The sequence below is a fragment of the Equus asinus genome, chromosome 13 (assembly GCF_041296235.1).
Source record: "Equus asinus isolate D_3611 breed Donkey chromosome 13, EquAss-T2T_v2, whole genome shotgun sequence".
Classification (NCBI taxonomy): Eukaryota; Metazoa; Chordata; class Mammalia; order Perissodactyla; family Equidae; genus Equus; species Equus asinus.
Window position 1 is genome coordinate 2822522 of NC_091802.1, and position 16952 is coordinate 2839473.

Sequence of the window (16952 nt, forward strand, 5' to 3'; positions counted from 1 at the left end):
ACGGAATCCGGTGGAAACAGAGCCATCGCTGCCAGGAACGGGGAGGACAGGGGTCAGATCTGGGGCTAAATGCCAGCCTCACCCCTGAAGTGGCTGTCAAAGGACAGAGGGCTCAGCCTCCCGGCCTCCGTCCCTTGACAGTGATGTGACACCACCTCCTCAGAGCGACTGCTCCAAGCATGACACTGGATAGCGTGTAGAACAACCAAGCACATCCCTCGGCCCCTCACAGGCTCTCGCCAGATATCAGTCTCTCTGTGGTGCTGGGCAGACCCACAGGGACCCAAATGAATGGTCAGGTGGTGGGGCTCAGGCCTGTTTCACTGGTCTAGAAAAAAAGGGCAGAAATGTTGATGACAGGCCTTTATTGTCCGACAGGGGCACTCTCTGGGGCCAGGACTGTCGTGGCTGGAATAAACCACATAATGCAGGACTTACCATCCCAAGTGGCTCTTGGTCCGCTCACAGCCCAAGGGCTGCAGGAGGGCTCTGCTGCCCATCACAGTGGTGTCCCCAGAGGTGAGGCCTCTGTCCCCAACCTCCCATGCTGCTCCTACAGATTAAATGTAGATTGGGCCACCTATTAGGTGACTCAGCCCTTTCTTTCTGGGACCATCCTGATTGCCTTTGGATCCACTAAACTCCTTGTATTTTCCCCAAACCTCCTCTGAGCTCCAGGAGGCTCCTGTCCCCCTCCCCCAGCTCCCCCAGCTCCTGCCTCTGGATTTGCTCCCCACACGGTGGGGCGGGGGGGGGCGGTGGGGGGAGAGGGAGCTGCACTTTGAAGCAGTTTCCCAGCAGGCGGCCATACAGTGGGCTGGGGATGCCACGGGCCTGCTCGGTTTAATGATCAATTTATTGCCTGCCAGGAGGCCCTTTCCGGCCCTCGGTCCCTCCACTCTGTGCTGGTGGCTGCTGCAGGATGACAGCAAACAACTCCACTGCCCACTCCCACGCGTCCGGGCCGCAGCTTAGCGTGGCGGACATCATCGTCATCACCGTGTATTTTGCCCTGAACGTGGCCGTAGGCATATGGGTGAGAGGACCACGGTGGGCGGCCAACCAGGGTGGGCGCTGGGGCCTGGGGACAGGGGTGGCACGTCCCTGCGGCATCCACAGGGTCTCCCCCGGAGGCCCAGGGCCTGCTGGGGTCCTCCTCCCGGCCCTGGGGTAGATTTGTGGGAGACCTCCACCAGCCCCTTTCTCTCTTTGGGCACCAGCTTCTCTGCCCACAAAGTGAGGAAGCGGCAGGCCGCTCTGACGGACAGGCCCGGTGGGCAGCTCCCTGGGCTGGCGGCTGACCAGCTGGAGCCCCTGCGTGGCTGTTCCTCCTCGCTTCCATGTCGGGTGGGCTCGCGGGGTGAACTCCGCCTGAACAATAGGATCACAGGGTTCCCAGCTGCACCCAGACCTGCTGGGTCAGAATCCAGAGGTGGCAGGGGCCTGCGGGGCCTGGGGATCTTTAGGGTTAACACGTTCCCCGGGGCCTCTGTGTCTGCCGGCCTAGTCCAGTTTATAAGCCAGCTCCTCACGCCCTTGATAGGAAAGAGAAGCGACCTGAGCCCCTCACAGACTCCAGTGGGGGCACCGCACAGACGGCCTGTCCTCCCACAGCCCTGGAGAAAAGGCCAGCCCCTTTAGCAGGGGAACCCTCGTGCCCCCAGGGACTGGGACTTGCCTGGTGAGCCCCAGGCCCCTGCACGGAGAAGAGGCGCCTGTCTATTCGTGATGCTGACCTCGCAGGCCTTCCTGGCAGGGAGGTGGCCACAGTGAGCCAGCCAGCTTCGGGTCTGCGGAGGTCCCCAGGCCAGCGGTCCTCAGCCCTGCGACGCTGTAGCCATCCTCTTCTGGGGGAGAATAAACGCCCCTTCCTATCTTCGCTGGCTCCCAGCCCAAACCCAAGGGTGGAAGACTCATCTCGTCTCCGGCTCTGGCATCCTAGGAGGCTGCTCGGCTTTCCGGGCCTGGGGGTCCTGATGTATAAGACGGACACACCACCCAGCTCTCCCGAGTCCCAGGCCGGGGTGGGAGGAGCTCTCCTACCGGAGGCGCCTGTGCGCGGGGACCCTGCTGTCGCTGCTGGTTCAGTGGCGGGAGCGGTGCGGGTGTGCTGGGGCTGGCGGAGGTGGTGGTGGTAGCAGTAGTGCTGGTGGTAATGGTAGTAGTGATAGGGGTAGTTGTACTGGCGGTGGTAGTAGTGGTAGTGGTGGTGGTAGTGGCAGTGGTGGCTGTAGTCGTGGTTGTAGAAGTGGCAGCAGCAGCAGCAGTAACAGGAGTTAACTCCCATGTGATTAAATAGTAAATCGCAAGTCGCCCAGGGGTGGCCATCAGGAAAGCTAGATTCTTGTCCTGGCGCCGTCTGTGTACTTGGAGCAAGTCATTTAACCTCTTTGGGCCTCAGTTTCCTCAAACACACCACGTAGGTGGCTGTTCCAGGGAGCACAAGGGGACATAAGATGGGAAAGCCTATGAACAACCAAGCGTGCCCTTTCCTGGGAGAGTCGTTGGCTGGGAATTCATAGCAGGGAGCTGCATGGCGCAGACCAGGCCACAGAGGCTCCCCGGGTGAGGGAGGTGAGAGCTGGGCCCGGGAGGGCAGCAGCACCTGCAGAGGGACGGGGAGGCGAGAGCAGGCCTTCCCGGCAGCGCAAGCGGGACTTCAGTTGGAAGGGGGGCTCAGGCCCAGCAGCCCTGGCTGCCCAGGACCCCCTTGCCCAGCTCCGCCTTCCCGTTTGCAGGCTGCTGTTGCAGGCGGTGGGGCTGCGGGAGCTCTGACGTGTCTCCAAGCAGGCTGTGCGCCCAGCTGGGTGCTGCTGGCAGAGAGCCGTGAACAAGTGCAGGAAAGAATGGGGCGGATGAGGAGCGTGCTGGGGCCGGACCCCGCAGGGACCAGATGCAGGTGCTCGTGGCCCAGAGGCAGATGGAGCAAGCTGTGCAGGTGCAGCCCTCTGAAGGAGCCTGATGGGGGTTAGGAAGGCCAGAAGAGGGCCTTCAAGAAGATGTTGCAGGAGGAAAGGACCTTGAGCTTAGCCTTTGCATCCATTAGGCTATCTGTTAACAAGTGACAGAAAACCTATTTCAAATGAGCTCAAACACCAAAGGAAATGCAACGACATCCATACTGAAAAGCTAGCAATAGAGAAGGCTTCAGGTGCAGTGTGACCCAGGGGTTCCCAGTATCATCAAGGCTACAGCTGCAGTTCACTGTGGTTCTCTCCACCTCCATCCGTGTGTGGCTTTGTCTTGAGCCCGTTTCCCTCATGGAAGCAAGATGCCCAGCCTACTGGTTGAGCTTGGGTTCAAATCCTGACTCCACCACTTACTAGCCGGATATCCTTTCACCCCTGAAAGCCTTGGTTTCCTCATTGGTGGTATGGAGACAATCAGGGTACCTACTTCATGGGGCTGTTGTGAAGACAACACCTCATACAGGTAAAGCACTGGGAACCAACTCTGCCACAGAGGCTCTCAGTGGATGTTAACTAGGTATACATGGCTGCCAGCAGGCCCTGGAGCCCAGATCCCTCGTCCACCTCTCAGCACACCAGGAGCAATCCCAGCTTCACTCTGACTGCACCCCCTTAAGTCAGTGACTGTCCCTGAGCCCAGTGTGATGCCTAAGGAACGTGAGAGGCTCTGTGACTTAGACGTCTCAGGGCCGCTGGAGCTGGAGATCGGGTTGAGAGCACTCAAGCCAACTGCTGGGAAGGACAAGGCCCCTTTACAAGGGAAAGGGAAATAAGGAGGGGATTGGCAATGCCCGTCATCTCCTTGACAGAGGAGAGGACACACAGGAAAAAGGGTGGGCTAAGATCTGAGCTACTCCGGAGTTGTGCTGTGCACAGCCTGCACAGCTGGATGTGGTCATCCTTGCTAAGACCGTGAGAACCTTCAGACTGTGCTGCATTCCGTGCAGCTGGGTCACAGTGCACAGAGAGACAATAGGGGGCTGGGGCTGGAGAGAGGCAGGCAAGAGCGACATCAACGTGAGCTTGGAACGACAGATCTGGACAATTTGGTTTAATCACCCTGAATATGGGATGGTGGGGGGGCAACTAAAGTCAGGGAGAAAGAGGCCGTATATTGATTGATATATGTGTTGTGAAAAAGAAATGCAAAGTATGTATCTAGATACACTTCCTGTGTCCCTCTTTTCAAGTTTCTCCTGTTTTCAATTTCACTTCTTTTCAATGCCTCTTGTCCAGATAGCACTAAACGGGGCTTGAAAAACCCACCTGATCACTGGCCCTTGTTGGACACCAGGCACCGCTGTCAGCATGTTACATGTGTTACTCACGCAACCCCGTAACAACCCTACAAGGGAAGAACTTTTATTTGGCCCATGTTACAGAAAAGGAAACTGAGGCACGGCAGTTAAGTAACTTGCCCAAGGTCGCATGGCCAGGAGGAGGCAGGATTTGCTCTCAGACACTCTGACTTCAGATTTTTCATTCCATACACAGGGAGAACAAATTCTATAGTCTCTTCCCCCAAAAGAGGCATGCAGGAATACTCAAGTGATAATTTTTAAATTGTATCAGAAATATAAGAAGCCCAGGCCAAAGGGCTTCAGGCTCGTTGGCTCAAAGTCCTCATCAGCAGGCAGAAAGGGAACCTTGGCTCAGCTGCTCGCTGCGGGGTGGTCTTGCAGGGGTCAAGGCTGAGGCTTGACCTTCAGGCCGCAGTAACTCGCCTGAGGCTGTTTCTCTGACCAGCGACCAGAAGCTGGGGGAGCCTGGCCCCGCCAGTGTGTGGCGCTGTAGTCAGCGGTGGGGGTCGGTGGTTTCACGGTCGCTGGCTCCCTCTTGGGTCTGTGTCCATCCCTCTCTGGGCCAAAAGCTCTTCCCGGGGGACCTCGGGCCAGAGCAAGCTGGTCCAGAACAAGCTGGAAATGAGCGAAGCCCAGGAGAAGCTGATCGCTGGGTCCCGGGCCTGGGGTGGTGGGCTGTGGATGGGAAGCTGCCTGCCTCTGTTTTTTTTCTTTTTAATTGACTCATATTCATACAACACAAAACTCTCCATTTTAACCATTTGAAAGTACACAATTCAGTGGCATTTAGGATATTCACAATGTTGTGCCACCATTGCGTTTATCTAGTTCTAAAACATTTTCCTCGCCCCAGAAGGAAAACCCATACCTACTGTTGACCTTAAAAATAAAACTGGGGGCCAGCCTGGCCCTGTGGCCTAGTGGTTAAGTTCGGTGCACTCCGCTTCAGAGGCCTTGGTTTGTGGGTTCGGATCCTGGGGGTGGACCTACACCACCCATCAGCTATTGTGAGGTGGCGTCCCACATACGAAATAGAGGAATACCGGCACAGATGTTAGCTCAGGGCCAACCTTCCTCAGCAAAACAAACACACAGACAAACAAAACCCAGCCAGTTATTTTACCAGCAAAAGGGGTTTATTCAGGAATGACAGAGCAACTGCAATTCGGGGCATGAAAGCTATGGTGAGACACAGGCGGGTACAGGGGACAGAGGGAAGGTCAGGTTTTACTGGGTTTTTGGAGGAAATTGGGGAGGGTTGTTTTGAATGAAAATTCACTGGAGAGCGTGAGTTGGAGGTTGCGCTGGTTTCCCCTTGGCCACAAGCCATGGTTAGTGGATCGTTGCTGGGGCAGGGACTAAGCTTCCTTCTTTTTCTTAAAAACAGGGGATGGTATTCCCATGTGACTGATGCCCTCCCTTGTCAAAATAATTCTCTGCTTCCCCTCCTGCCGGTTACGCCGCTGCACCGAGTGCTGTGTGAGCTCCCTTCTCAGGGCTTCCTGACTGTTTTTTTTACTGAGTTCATAATAGTTTACATCAATGTGAGGTTTCAGTTGTATGTTATTTCTTGACTGTCATCACATAAGTGCTCCCCTTCACTCCCTGTGCTCCCCACCCCCCCCGCTTCCCCTGGCAACCACTGAACTGTTCTCTTTGCCCATGTGCTTGTTTATCTTCCACATAGGAGTGAAATCATCTGATGTTTGTGTTTCTCAGTCTGGCTTATTTCACTTAGCATAATTCCCTCCAGGTCCACGTTGTTGGAAATGGGATGTTTTTGTCTTTTTTTCTGGCTGAGTACTATTCCATTGTATATATAGACCACACCTTATTTATCCAATCATCAGTTGACGGGCACTTGGATTGTTTCCACGTCTTCGCTATTGTGAATAGTGCTGCAGTGAACATGGGGGTGCATATGTTACTTTGGGTTGTTGATTTCAAATTGTTTGCATAGATACCCGGTAGTGGGATGGCTGGGTCATATGGTAGCTCTATTTTTAGTTTTTTGAGGAATCTCCATACTGTTTTCCATAGTGTCTGCACCAGTCTGCATTCCCACCAGCAGTGTGTGAGGGTTCCCTTCTCTCCACACCCTCTCCAACATTTGTTATTTTTAGTCTTAGTGATTATAGCCATTTGAACAGGTATAAGGTGATATCTTAGTGTAGTTTTGATTTGCATTTCCCTAATGATTAGTGATGTTGAGCACCTTTTCATGTGTTTACTAGCCATCCGTGTATCTTCTTCGGAAAAATGTCTGTTCCTACCCTCTGTCCATTTTTTTTTATTGAGTTACTGATAGATTACAGTCTTGTGAAATTTCAGTCGTACATTGTTGTCCGTCAGTCGTGTTGTGGGTGCACCCCTTCACCCTTTGTGCCCACCCCCCATCCCCCCTTTCCCCTGGTAGCCACTAATCTGTTCTCTTTGTCCACATGTTTAAATTCCTCACATGAGTGGAGTCATACAGAGATCGTCCTTCTCTATCTGGCTTATTTCACTTAACAATTCTCTCAAGGTCCATCCATGTTATTGCAAATGGAATGATTTTGTTCTTTTTTATGGCTGAGTAGTATTCCCTTGTATATATGTACCACATCTTCTTTATCCAATCATCTGTTGATGGGCACTTAGGTTGCTTCCACGTCTTGGCTATTGTAGATAATGCTGCAGTGAACATAGAGGTGCATGGGACTTTTGGAATTGCTGACTTCAGGTTCTTTGGGTAGATACCCAGTAGTGGGATAGCTGGATCGTATGGTAGTTCTATTTTTAGTTTTTTGAGGAATCTCCATACTGTTTTCCATAGTGGCTGCACCAGTTTGCATTCCCACCAGCAGTGTATGAGGGTTCCTTTTTCTCCACAACCTCTCCAACATTTGTTACTATTTGTTTTAGTTATTTTTGCCATTCTAATGGGTGTAAGGTGATATCTTAGTGTAATTTTGATTTGCATTTCCCTGATACACAGCGATGATGAACATCTTTTCATGTGCCTATTTTCTAGCCATACATCTTCTTTGGAGAAATGTCTGTTCGTGTCTCCTGCCCATTTTTTGATCAGGTTGTTTGATTTTTTGTTGTTGAGTTGTGTGAGTTCTTTATATATTATGGATATTAAACCTTTGTCAGATGTATGACTTGCAAATATTTTTTCCCAGTTAGTGGGTCGTTTTTTTGTTTCAATCCTGTTTTCCCTTGCCTTGAAGAAGCTCTTTAGTCTGATGAAGTCCCATTTGTTTATTCTTTCTATTGTTTCCCTTGTCTGAGAAGACATGGTGTCCGAAAAGATCCTTTTAATACTGATGTCAAAGAGTGTACTGCCTACATTTTCTTCTAGAAGGCTTATGGTTTCAGGTCTCAGCTTTAGGTCTTTGATCCATTTTGAATTTATTTTGGTGAATGATGAGAAAGAATGGTCAATTTTCATTCTTTTACATGTGGCTTTCCAGTTTTCCTAGCACCATTTGTTGAAAAGACTTTCTTTTCTCCATTGTATGCCCTCAGCCCCTTTGTTGAAGATTAGCTGTCCATAGATGTGTGGTTTTATTTCTGGGCTTTCAATTCTGTTCCATTGATCTGTGCACCTGTTTTTGTACCAGTACCGTGCTGTTTTGATTACTGTAGTTTTGTAGCATGTTTTGAAGTCAAGGATTGTGATGCCTCCAGCTTTGTTCTTCTTTCTCAGGATTGCTGCAGCAACTCGGGGTCTTTTGTTGCCCCATATGAATTTTAGGATTCTTTGTTCTATTTCTGTAGAGAATGTCATTGGGATTCTGATTGGGATGGCGTTGAATCTGTAGATTGCTTTAGGTAGAATGGACATTTTAACTATGTTTATTCTTCCAATCCATGTGCATGGAATGTCTTTCCATCTCTTTATGTTGTCATCCATTTCTTTCAGAAAAGCCTTGTAATTTTCGTTGTATAGGTCTTTCACTTCCTTAGTTAAATTCACCCCAAGGTATTTTATTCTTTTTGTTGAGATTGTGAATGGTATTGTGTTCTTGAGTTACTTTTCTGTTAGTTCATTATTAGAGTATAGAAATGCTACTGATTTATGTAAATTGATTTTATACCCTGAAACTTTGCTGTAGTTGTTGATTACTTCTAAAAGTTTTCCAATGGATTCTTTGGGGTTTTCTATATCTAAGATCATGTCATCTGCAAACAGTGAGAGTTTCACTTCTTCTCTCCCTATTTGGATCCCTTTTATTCCTTTTTCTTGCCTAATTGCTCTGGCCAAAACCTCCAGTACTATGTTAAATAAGAGTGGTGATAGTAGGCATCCTTGTCTCGTTCCTGTTTTCAGGGGGATGGCGCTCAGTTTTTGCCCATTGAGTATGTGGGTTTGTCATATATGGCCTTTATTATGTTGAGGTAGTTTCCTTCTATCCCCATTTTGTTCAGAGTTTTTATCATAAATGGCTGTTGGATCTTGTCAAATGCTTTCTCTGCATCTATTGAGATGATCATGTGGTTTTTATTCCTCAGTTCGTTGATGTGGTGTATCACATTGATTGATTTGCAGATGTTGAACCATCCCTGTGTCCCTGGTATGAATCCCACTTGATCATGATATATGATCCTTTTGAGGAATTGCTGAATTCGGATTGCCAAAATTTTCTTTAGAATTTTTGCATCTGTGTTCATCAGCGATATTGGCCTGTAGTTCTCTTTTTTCGTGGTGTCCTTGTCAGGCTTTGGTATCAGCATGATTTTGGCTTCATAGAATGTGTTAGGAAGTGTTTCATCCTCCCTAATTTTTTGGAATAGCATGAAAAGGATAGGTATTAAATCCTCTCTGAAAGTTTGGTAGAATTCCCCAGGAAAGCCACCTGGTCCTGGGGTTTTATTCTTTGGGATGCTTTTGATGGCTGTTTCAATCTCTTTCCTTGTGATTGGTCTGTTCAAATTGTCTGCTTCTTCTTGACTAAGCTTTGGGAGATTGTAGGTCTCCAAGAATTTATCCATTTCCTCTAGATTATCCATTTTGTTGGCATATAGTTTTTTGTAGTATTCTCTTATAATCCGTTGTATTTCTGTGCAGTCTGCTGTTATTTCTGATTTTGTTTATTTTAGCTTTCTCTCTTTTTTTCTTTATAACTCTGGCTAGGGGTTGTTAATTTTATTTATCTTCTCAAAGAACCAGCTCTTTGTTTCATTGATCCTTTCTACTGCCTTTTTTGTTTCAATAGCATTTATTTCTGCTCTGATTTTATTATTTCTCTCCTGCTGACTTTGGGCTTTGTTTGTTCTTCTTTCTCTAATTCAGTTAGGTGTAGTTTAAGATTGCTGATTTGGGGTTTTTCTTGTCTGTTAAGATGTACCTGTATTGCGATGAATTTCCCTCTTAATACAGCTTTTACTGCATCCCATACGAGTTGGTATGGCATGTTATCATTTTCATTTGTCTCCAGGTATTTTTTTATTTCTTCTTTAATTTCTTCAATGATCCATTGCTTGTTCAGTAGCATATTGTTTAATCTCCACATCCTCGTGCCTTTCTCAGCTTTTTTCTTGTAATTAATTTCTAGCTTTGTAGCATTATGATCGGAGAAGATGCTTGTTATTATTTCAATTTTTTTAAATTTGTAGAGGCTTGCCTTGTTTCCCAACATATGATCTACCCTTGAGAATGTTCCATGCGCACTTGAGAAGAACGTGTATTCCGCTGGTTTTGGATGGAGTGATCTATATATGTCTAATAAGTCCAACTGTTTTAACTTTGCATTTATCTCCACTGTTTCTTTGTTGATTTTCTGTCTGGATGATCTGTCCATTGATGTGAGTGGGGTGTTGAGGTCCCCTAGTATTATTGTGTTATTTTGGATATCTTCTTTTAGGTTTGTTAATATTTGCTTTATGAACTTTGGTGCTCCTGTGTTGGGTGCGTAGATATTTATAAGCATTATTTCTTCTTGATGAAGTGTGCCTTTGATCATTCTATATTGGCCCTCTATGTCTCTCTTTACCTGCCTTATCTTGAAGTCTGTTTTGTCTGATATAAGTATTGTGACACCTGCTTTCTTTTGTTTGCTGTTAGCTTGCAGTATTGTCTCTACCCCTTCACTCTGAGCCTGTGTTTGTCCTTGGAGCTGAGGTGTGTTTCCTGGAGGCAACAAATTGTTTGATCTTGTTCTTTAATCCATTTTGCCACTCTGTGTCTTTTTATTGGTGAGCTCAATCTGTTTACATTGAGGGTAAGTATTGATGCATGTGGAATTAATGCTGTCATTCTGTTGCTCGTTTTCTGGTTTTCCTGTGTTTCCTTTGTTTCTCGTCCTGTGTGTTTTAGCCTACCCATTGACTTCTGCAATTTCTTATGCTGGGTTTCTTAGATTTTTCCTTATTTATGTTTTGTGTCTCTGTTCTGTTTTTTAGTTTAGTGGCTACCCTGAAGTTTATATTCAGAATCTCGTGTATAACATAGTCCATTTTCTGGTGGCCTCTTACTTCCTTAGCCTAGACTGTTTCAGTCCCTTTCCTCCTCCCCTCCTAAATTATTATTTCCATCTCTTATTCCAACTGGTGTTGTGAGTTTGTGGTTAGAGTGATAAGACTGTCTTTGCTTTGATGATTTACTTCCCTTTATCCTAATGCTATAGTTGAATGTTTGCTATCCTATTCAGATTCTATCTATTTGTCTCCCTACTCTGTGTTTTGTGGCCCTTTTCTCCCTTTTTTTCTTATTTCAGGTATGAGAGCCTTCTTGAGGATTTCTTGTAGTGGAGGTCTTGTGACTACGAAGTCCCTTAGCTTTTGTTTGTCTGGAAAAGATTTAATTTCTCCCTCATATCTGAAGGACGGTTTTACTAGATAGAGTATTCTTGGCTAAAGATTTTTATCCTTTAAAGTTTTGAATACGTCACTCCAATCTCTCCTAGCTTTTAAGGTTTCTGTAGAGAAATCTGCTGAAAACCTGATAGGGGGTCCTTTGTAGGTTATTTTCTTCTGCCTGGCTGCCCTGAGTATTCTTTCTTTGTCATTCATTTTTGCCAGTTTTACTCTATATGCCTTGCAGTAGGTCTTTTTACATTGACAAATCTAGGAGATCTGAAAGCTTCCTTCACACACATTTCTCTCTCAATCCCTAGATTTGGGAAGTTCTCTTCTATTATTTCATTGAACACACTTTCTGCTCCATTTTCCTTTTCCACGTCCTCAGAAATTCCGATTATTCTTAAGCTGCATTTTCTCCTTGAGCCAGCTATTTCTCTGAGACTTTCTTCAGTTTTTTAAATTCTTAGTTCTCTTTCTTCCTCTGTCTGGAGCCATTCAGCCTGTCTATCTTCGATTATGCTAATTTTCTCCTCCATGGTGTCTACATGGGCATTCAGGGAATCCATATTCTCTTTTATCTGATCCATTGTATTTTTCATCTCTAGTATTTCTGATTGATTCTTCTTTATAGTTTCACTCTCTTTTGTGAAGTAACTCCAGAACTCATTGACTTGTTTCTCTGTATTTCCCTTTACCTCATTGAATATTTTGAGGATACCTATTTTGAACTCCTCTTCACTTAGTTTACCCATTTCCAAGCCCTCAGGACCTACTTTTGTATTTTTATTGTTTTCCTTTTGGACCAGAGATTTTACAAATTGCTGGATGGTAGAGGAGCGGTTTTTGCGCATGATGCTATTATTCGGTTGCAGTTACAGGCTGTCACCACCAGATGGGGGTCGAGAGCCGCATGTTCTGAGCCCTGTGCCTTCAGCCCTGATGGGGTGCGCAGTGCCAGTTGGGGGAGGAGGGGCACTTTCTCTTGCGCCCTGACCTGCACCCGGATCAGCTCTAGCTCTCTGGTCTCCCGGGGCCCTGGCTTGATGGGATTCCCCCACGCAAAAGCTTTCTCCGTTAGAGGGTTTCTACTGCATGGGCGGCAGGAGTCCTGGACAATCCCGGATGCACAGCCCCTTCCCCCGCTCCTTCCTGCACCCGCGGCAGCGATCCCAGCCTCTAGGGGAGGTAGCAAAGTTCTCTCCTACCCCATTCCAGCTCCTCCAAGGCCGGCTCCAGCCTCTCCGCCCTCTGTTGTTTGGCTGCTGTGGGTCTCCAGTGATTTCTGTTATTAGGATTTTTTTCTTTGGTTGGAAAGCAGTTGCTCTTGTTGGTTGTAATTTGGAGGGGAGAGAGTCCGGGGTGAGCTCACGCGGCCATGTTGCTGACATCACTCCTATGAAACCTCTGCCCATTTTTTGATCAGGCTGTTTGTTTTTTTATTGTTCAGTTGTGTGAGTTCCTTATATATTATGGAGATTAACCCCATGTCAGATACATGATTTGCAAATATTTTCTCCCAGTTGGTGGGTTGTCTTTTGGTTTTGATCGTAGTTTCTTTTGCCTTGCAGAAGCTCTTTAGTCTGATGAGGTCCCACTTGCCTATTTTTTCTTTTGTTTCCCTTGTCCAAGAACACATGGTATTCAGCAAGATCCTTTTAAGATCAATGTCAAAGAGTGTACTACCTGTATTATCTTCCAGGAGTTTTATCTTCAAGTCTTTGATCCATTTTGGGTTTATTTTTGTGTATAGCATGAGATAATGGTCTATCTTCATTCTTTTGCATGTGGCTGTCCAGTTTTCCCAAAACCACTTATTGAAGAGAATTTCCTTTCTCCATTGTATGTTCTCAGCTCCTTTGTCGAAGATTAACTGTCTGTAGATGTGTGGTTTTATTTCTGGGCTTTCAGTTCTGTTTCATCAATCTGTGTGCCTGTTTTTGTACCAGTACCATGCCATTTTGATCACTATGGCTTTGTAGAACGTTTTGAAGTCAGGGATTGTGATACCTCCAGCTTTGTTCTTTTTTCTCAAGATTGCTTTAGCAATTCAGGGTCTTTGGTTGCCTCATATGAATTTTAGGATTCTTTGCTCTATTTCTGTGAAGAACGTCATTGGACTTCTGATTGGGATTGCATTGAATCTGTAGATTGCTTTGGGTAGTATGGACATTTTAACTATGTTTATTCTTCCAATCCATGTGCATAGAATCTCTTTCCATCTCTTTAGTCATTATCAGTTACTTTCAGTAATGTCTTATAGTTTTCGTTGTATAAGTCCTTCACTTCTTGGTTAGATTTATTCCTAGATACTTTATTCTTTTAGTTGCCATTGTAATGGAATTGTATTCTTGAGTTCTCTTTCTGTAAGTTCGTTATTAGAGTATAGAAAAGCAACTGATTTTTGTAAGTTGATTTTGTACCCTGTAACTTTACTGTAGTTATTAATTATTTCTAATAGTTTTCCGATGGATTGTTTTGGGTTTTCTATATATAAGATCAGGTCGTCTGCAACCAGCAAGAGTTTCATTTCTTCTCTCCCTATTTGGATTCCTTTTATTCCTTCCTCTTGCCTAATTGCTCTGGCCAAAACCTCCAGTACCGTGTTGAATAAGAGTGGTGATAGTGGGCATCCTTGTCTTGTTCCTGTTCTCAGAGGGATGGCGCTCAGTTTTTGCCCATTGAGTATGATGTTGGCTGTGGGTTTGTCATATATGGCCTTTATTATGTTGAGGTAATTGCCTTCTATGCCCATTTTGTTACGAGTTTTTATCGTAAATGGCTGTTGGATCTTGTCAAATGCTTTCTCTGCATCTATTGAGATGATCATGTGGTTTTTATTCCTCAATTTGTTGGTGTGCTGTATCACGATGATTGATTTGTGGATGTTGAACCATCCCTGTGTCCCTGGTATGAATCTCACTTGATCATGGTGTATGATCCTTTTGATATATTTCTGTATTCAGGTTGCCAATATTTTGCTGAGAATTTTTGCATCTATGTTCATCAGCAATATTGGCCCGTAGTTTTCGTTTTTTGTGTTGTCCTTGTCAGACTTTGGTATCAGTGTGATGTTGGCCTCATAGAATGTGTTAGCAAGTGTTCCATCTTCCCTAATTTTTTGGAATAGCTTGAGAAGGATAGGTATTAAATCCTCTCTGAAAGTTTGGTAGAATTCCCCAGGAAAGCTGTCTGGTCTTGGGATTTTAGTCTTTGGGATGATTTTGATTACTGTTTCAATCTCTTTACCTGTGATTGGTCTGTTCAAATTATCTATTTCTTCTTCTTTTTTTTAAGATTTTATTTTTCCTTTTTCTCCCCAAAGTCCCCTGGTACAGAGTTGTGTATTTTTAGTTGTGGGTCCCTCCAGTTGTGGCATGTAGGATGCCGCCTCAGCATGGCCTGATGAGCAGTGCTATGTCCGCGCCCAGGATTTGAACCAGCAAAACCCTGGGCCACCAAAGCAGAGTGCGTGAACTTACCCACTCAGCCACGGGGCTGGCCCCTGTATTACTTCTTGATTCAGCTTTGGGAGGTTGTAAGAATCTAAGAATTTATCCATTTCCTCTAGATTATCCATTTTGTTGGCATATAGTTTTTCATAGTATTCTCTTATAATCTGTTGTATTTCTGTGGAGTCTGCTGTTATTTCTCCTTTTTCATTTCTGATTTTGTTTATCTGAGCTATCTCTTTTTTTTCTTTGTAAGTCTGGCTAGGGGTTTGTCAATTTTATTTATCTTCTCAAAGAACCAGCTCTTTGTTTCATTGATCCTTTCTACTGCCTTTTTTGTTTCAATAGCATTTATTTCTGCTCTGATTTTTATTATTTCTCTCCTTCTGCTGACTTTGGGCTTAGTTTGTTCTTCTTTCTCTAATTCAGTTAGGTGTAGTTTAAGATTGCTGATTTGGGATTTTTCTTGTCTGTTAAGATGTGCCTGAATTGCGATGAATTTCCCTCTTAATGCAGCTTTTGCTGTATCCCATACTGAGTTGGTATGGCATGTTATCATTTTCATTTGTCTCCAGATATTTTTTTATTTCTTCTTTAATTTCTTCAATGATCCATTGCTTGTTCAGTAGCGTATTGTTTAATCTCCACATCCTTGTGCCTTTCTCAGCTTTTTTCTTGTAATTAATTTCTAGCTTTATAGAATCATGGTCGGAGAAGATGCTTGTTATTATTTCAATTTTTTTAAATTTGTAGAGGCTTGCCTTGTTTCCCAACATATGATCTATCCTTGAGAATGTTCCGTGCGCACTTGAGAAGAACGTGTATTCTGCTGTTTTTGGATGGAGTGTTCTGTATATGTCTATTAAGTCCAACTGGTTTAGCTTTTCATTTAATTCCACTGTTTCCTTGTTGATTTTCTGTCTGGATGATCTGTCCATTGATGTGAGTGGGGTGTTGAGGTCCCCTACTTTTATTGTATTATTATTAATATCTTCTTTTAGGTTTGTTAATAGTTGCTTTATGAACTTTGGTGCTCCTGTATTCAGGGTATGGATATTTATAAGTGTTATGTCTTCGTGCTAGAGTGTCCCTTTGATCATTATATATTGCCCCCTTTGTCTCTCTTTACCTGTCTCATCTTGAAGTCTACTTTGTCTGATATAAGTGTTGTGACATCTGCTTTCTTTTGTTTGCCATTAGCTTGGAGTATCGTCTTCCCCCCCTTCACTCTGAGCCTGTGTTTGTCATTGGAGCTGAGATGTGTTTCCTGGAGGCAGCATACTGCTGGGTCTTGTTCTTTAATCCATCTCTCCACTCTGTGTCTTTTTATTGGAGAATTCATTCCATTTACATTTAGGGTGATTATTGATGTATGAGGGCTTAATGCTGCCATTTTATCACTCATTTTCCAGTTTTCCTGCGTTTCCTTTGTTTCTCATCCTGTTTGTTTTGGTCTACCCATTGAATTATGTAGTTTTTTTATGATGTGTTTCTTTGTTTTCTCCTTATTTATTCTTTGTGTCTCTGTTCTGCTTTTTTGTTTAGTGGTTACCCTGAGGTTTCTATTCAGAATCTCGTGTATAAGATAGTCCATATTCTGATGGCCTCTTGTTTGCTTAGTCTAAACCGATTCAGACTCTTTCCTCCTCCCCTCCTAAATTGTTTTTCTCACATCTTATTCCATCTTGTGTTGTGAGTCTGTGGCTAAAATGACAGGATTGTCTTTGTTTTTGGTGTTTTCCTTCCCTTTAGCTTAATGCTATGCTTGAGTATTTGCTAGCCTATTCCTATTCTGTCTACCTATTTATCTCCTTACTCTGTGCTTTGTGACCCCTGTCTCCAGGTTTTTTTTTTTTCAGGTATGAGGCCCTTCTTGAGGATTTCTTTTGTGTGGGGTTCTCATGGCTACAAAGTCCCTTAGTTTTTGTTTGTCTGGGAAAGTTTTTATTTCTCCCTCATAGCTAAAGGATATTTTTGCTGGATAGAGTATTCTTGGCTGAAAATGTTTGTGTTTGGAAGATCTGAATATGTCATTCCATTCTCTCCTAGCTTGTAAGGTTTCTGCAGAGAAATCCACTGAAAGTGTGATAGGGGTTCCTTTGTAGCTTATTTTCCTCTGCCTTGCTGCCCTTAGTATTCTTTCTTTGTCATTCATTTTTGCCAGTTTTACTACTATATGCCTTGCAGCAGGTCTTTTTACATTGGCAAATCTAGGATATCTGGAAGCCTCTTCCACACAGACTTCCCTCTCTTTCCCTAGGTTTGGGAAATTCTCTGCTATTATTTCTTTGAACATGCTTTCTGCTCCATTCTCCTTCTCAAATACCTATAATTCTTATGTTGCATTTCTTAATTGAGATGGATATTTCTCAGAGACTTTCTTCATTTCTTTTTAGTCTTAGTTCTCTCTCCTCCTCTATCTGGAGCATTTCAATATGTCTGTC

The 16952-nt window shown here is 44.8% G+C and overlaps 1 protein-coding gene across 1 annotated transcript in view; it reads left to right on the forward strand.

Moving 5' to 3' along the window:
• Positions 1–757: 757 nt before the first annotated feature.
• Positions 758–16952, forward strand: part of SLC5A10 (solute carrier family 5 member 10) — a 73923-nt gene continuing 57728 nt past the window's right edge. Inside the window, exon 1 of the mRNA XM_014851680.3 lies at positions 758–1036. Coding sequence (XP_014707166.1) covers positions 923–1036 — 114 coding nt within the window. The 5' untranslated portion in view covers positions 758–922. The remainder of the gene's footprint in view (positions 1037–16952) is intronic.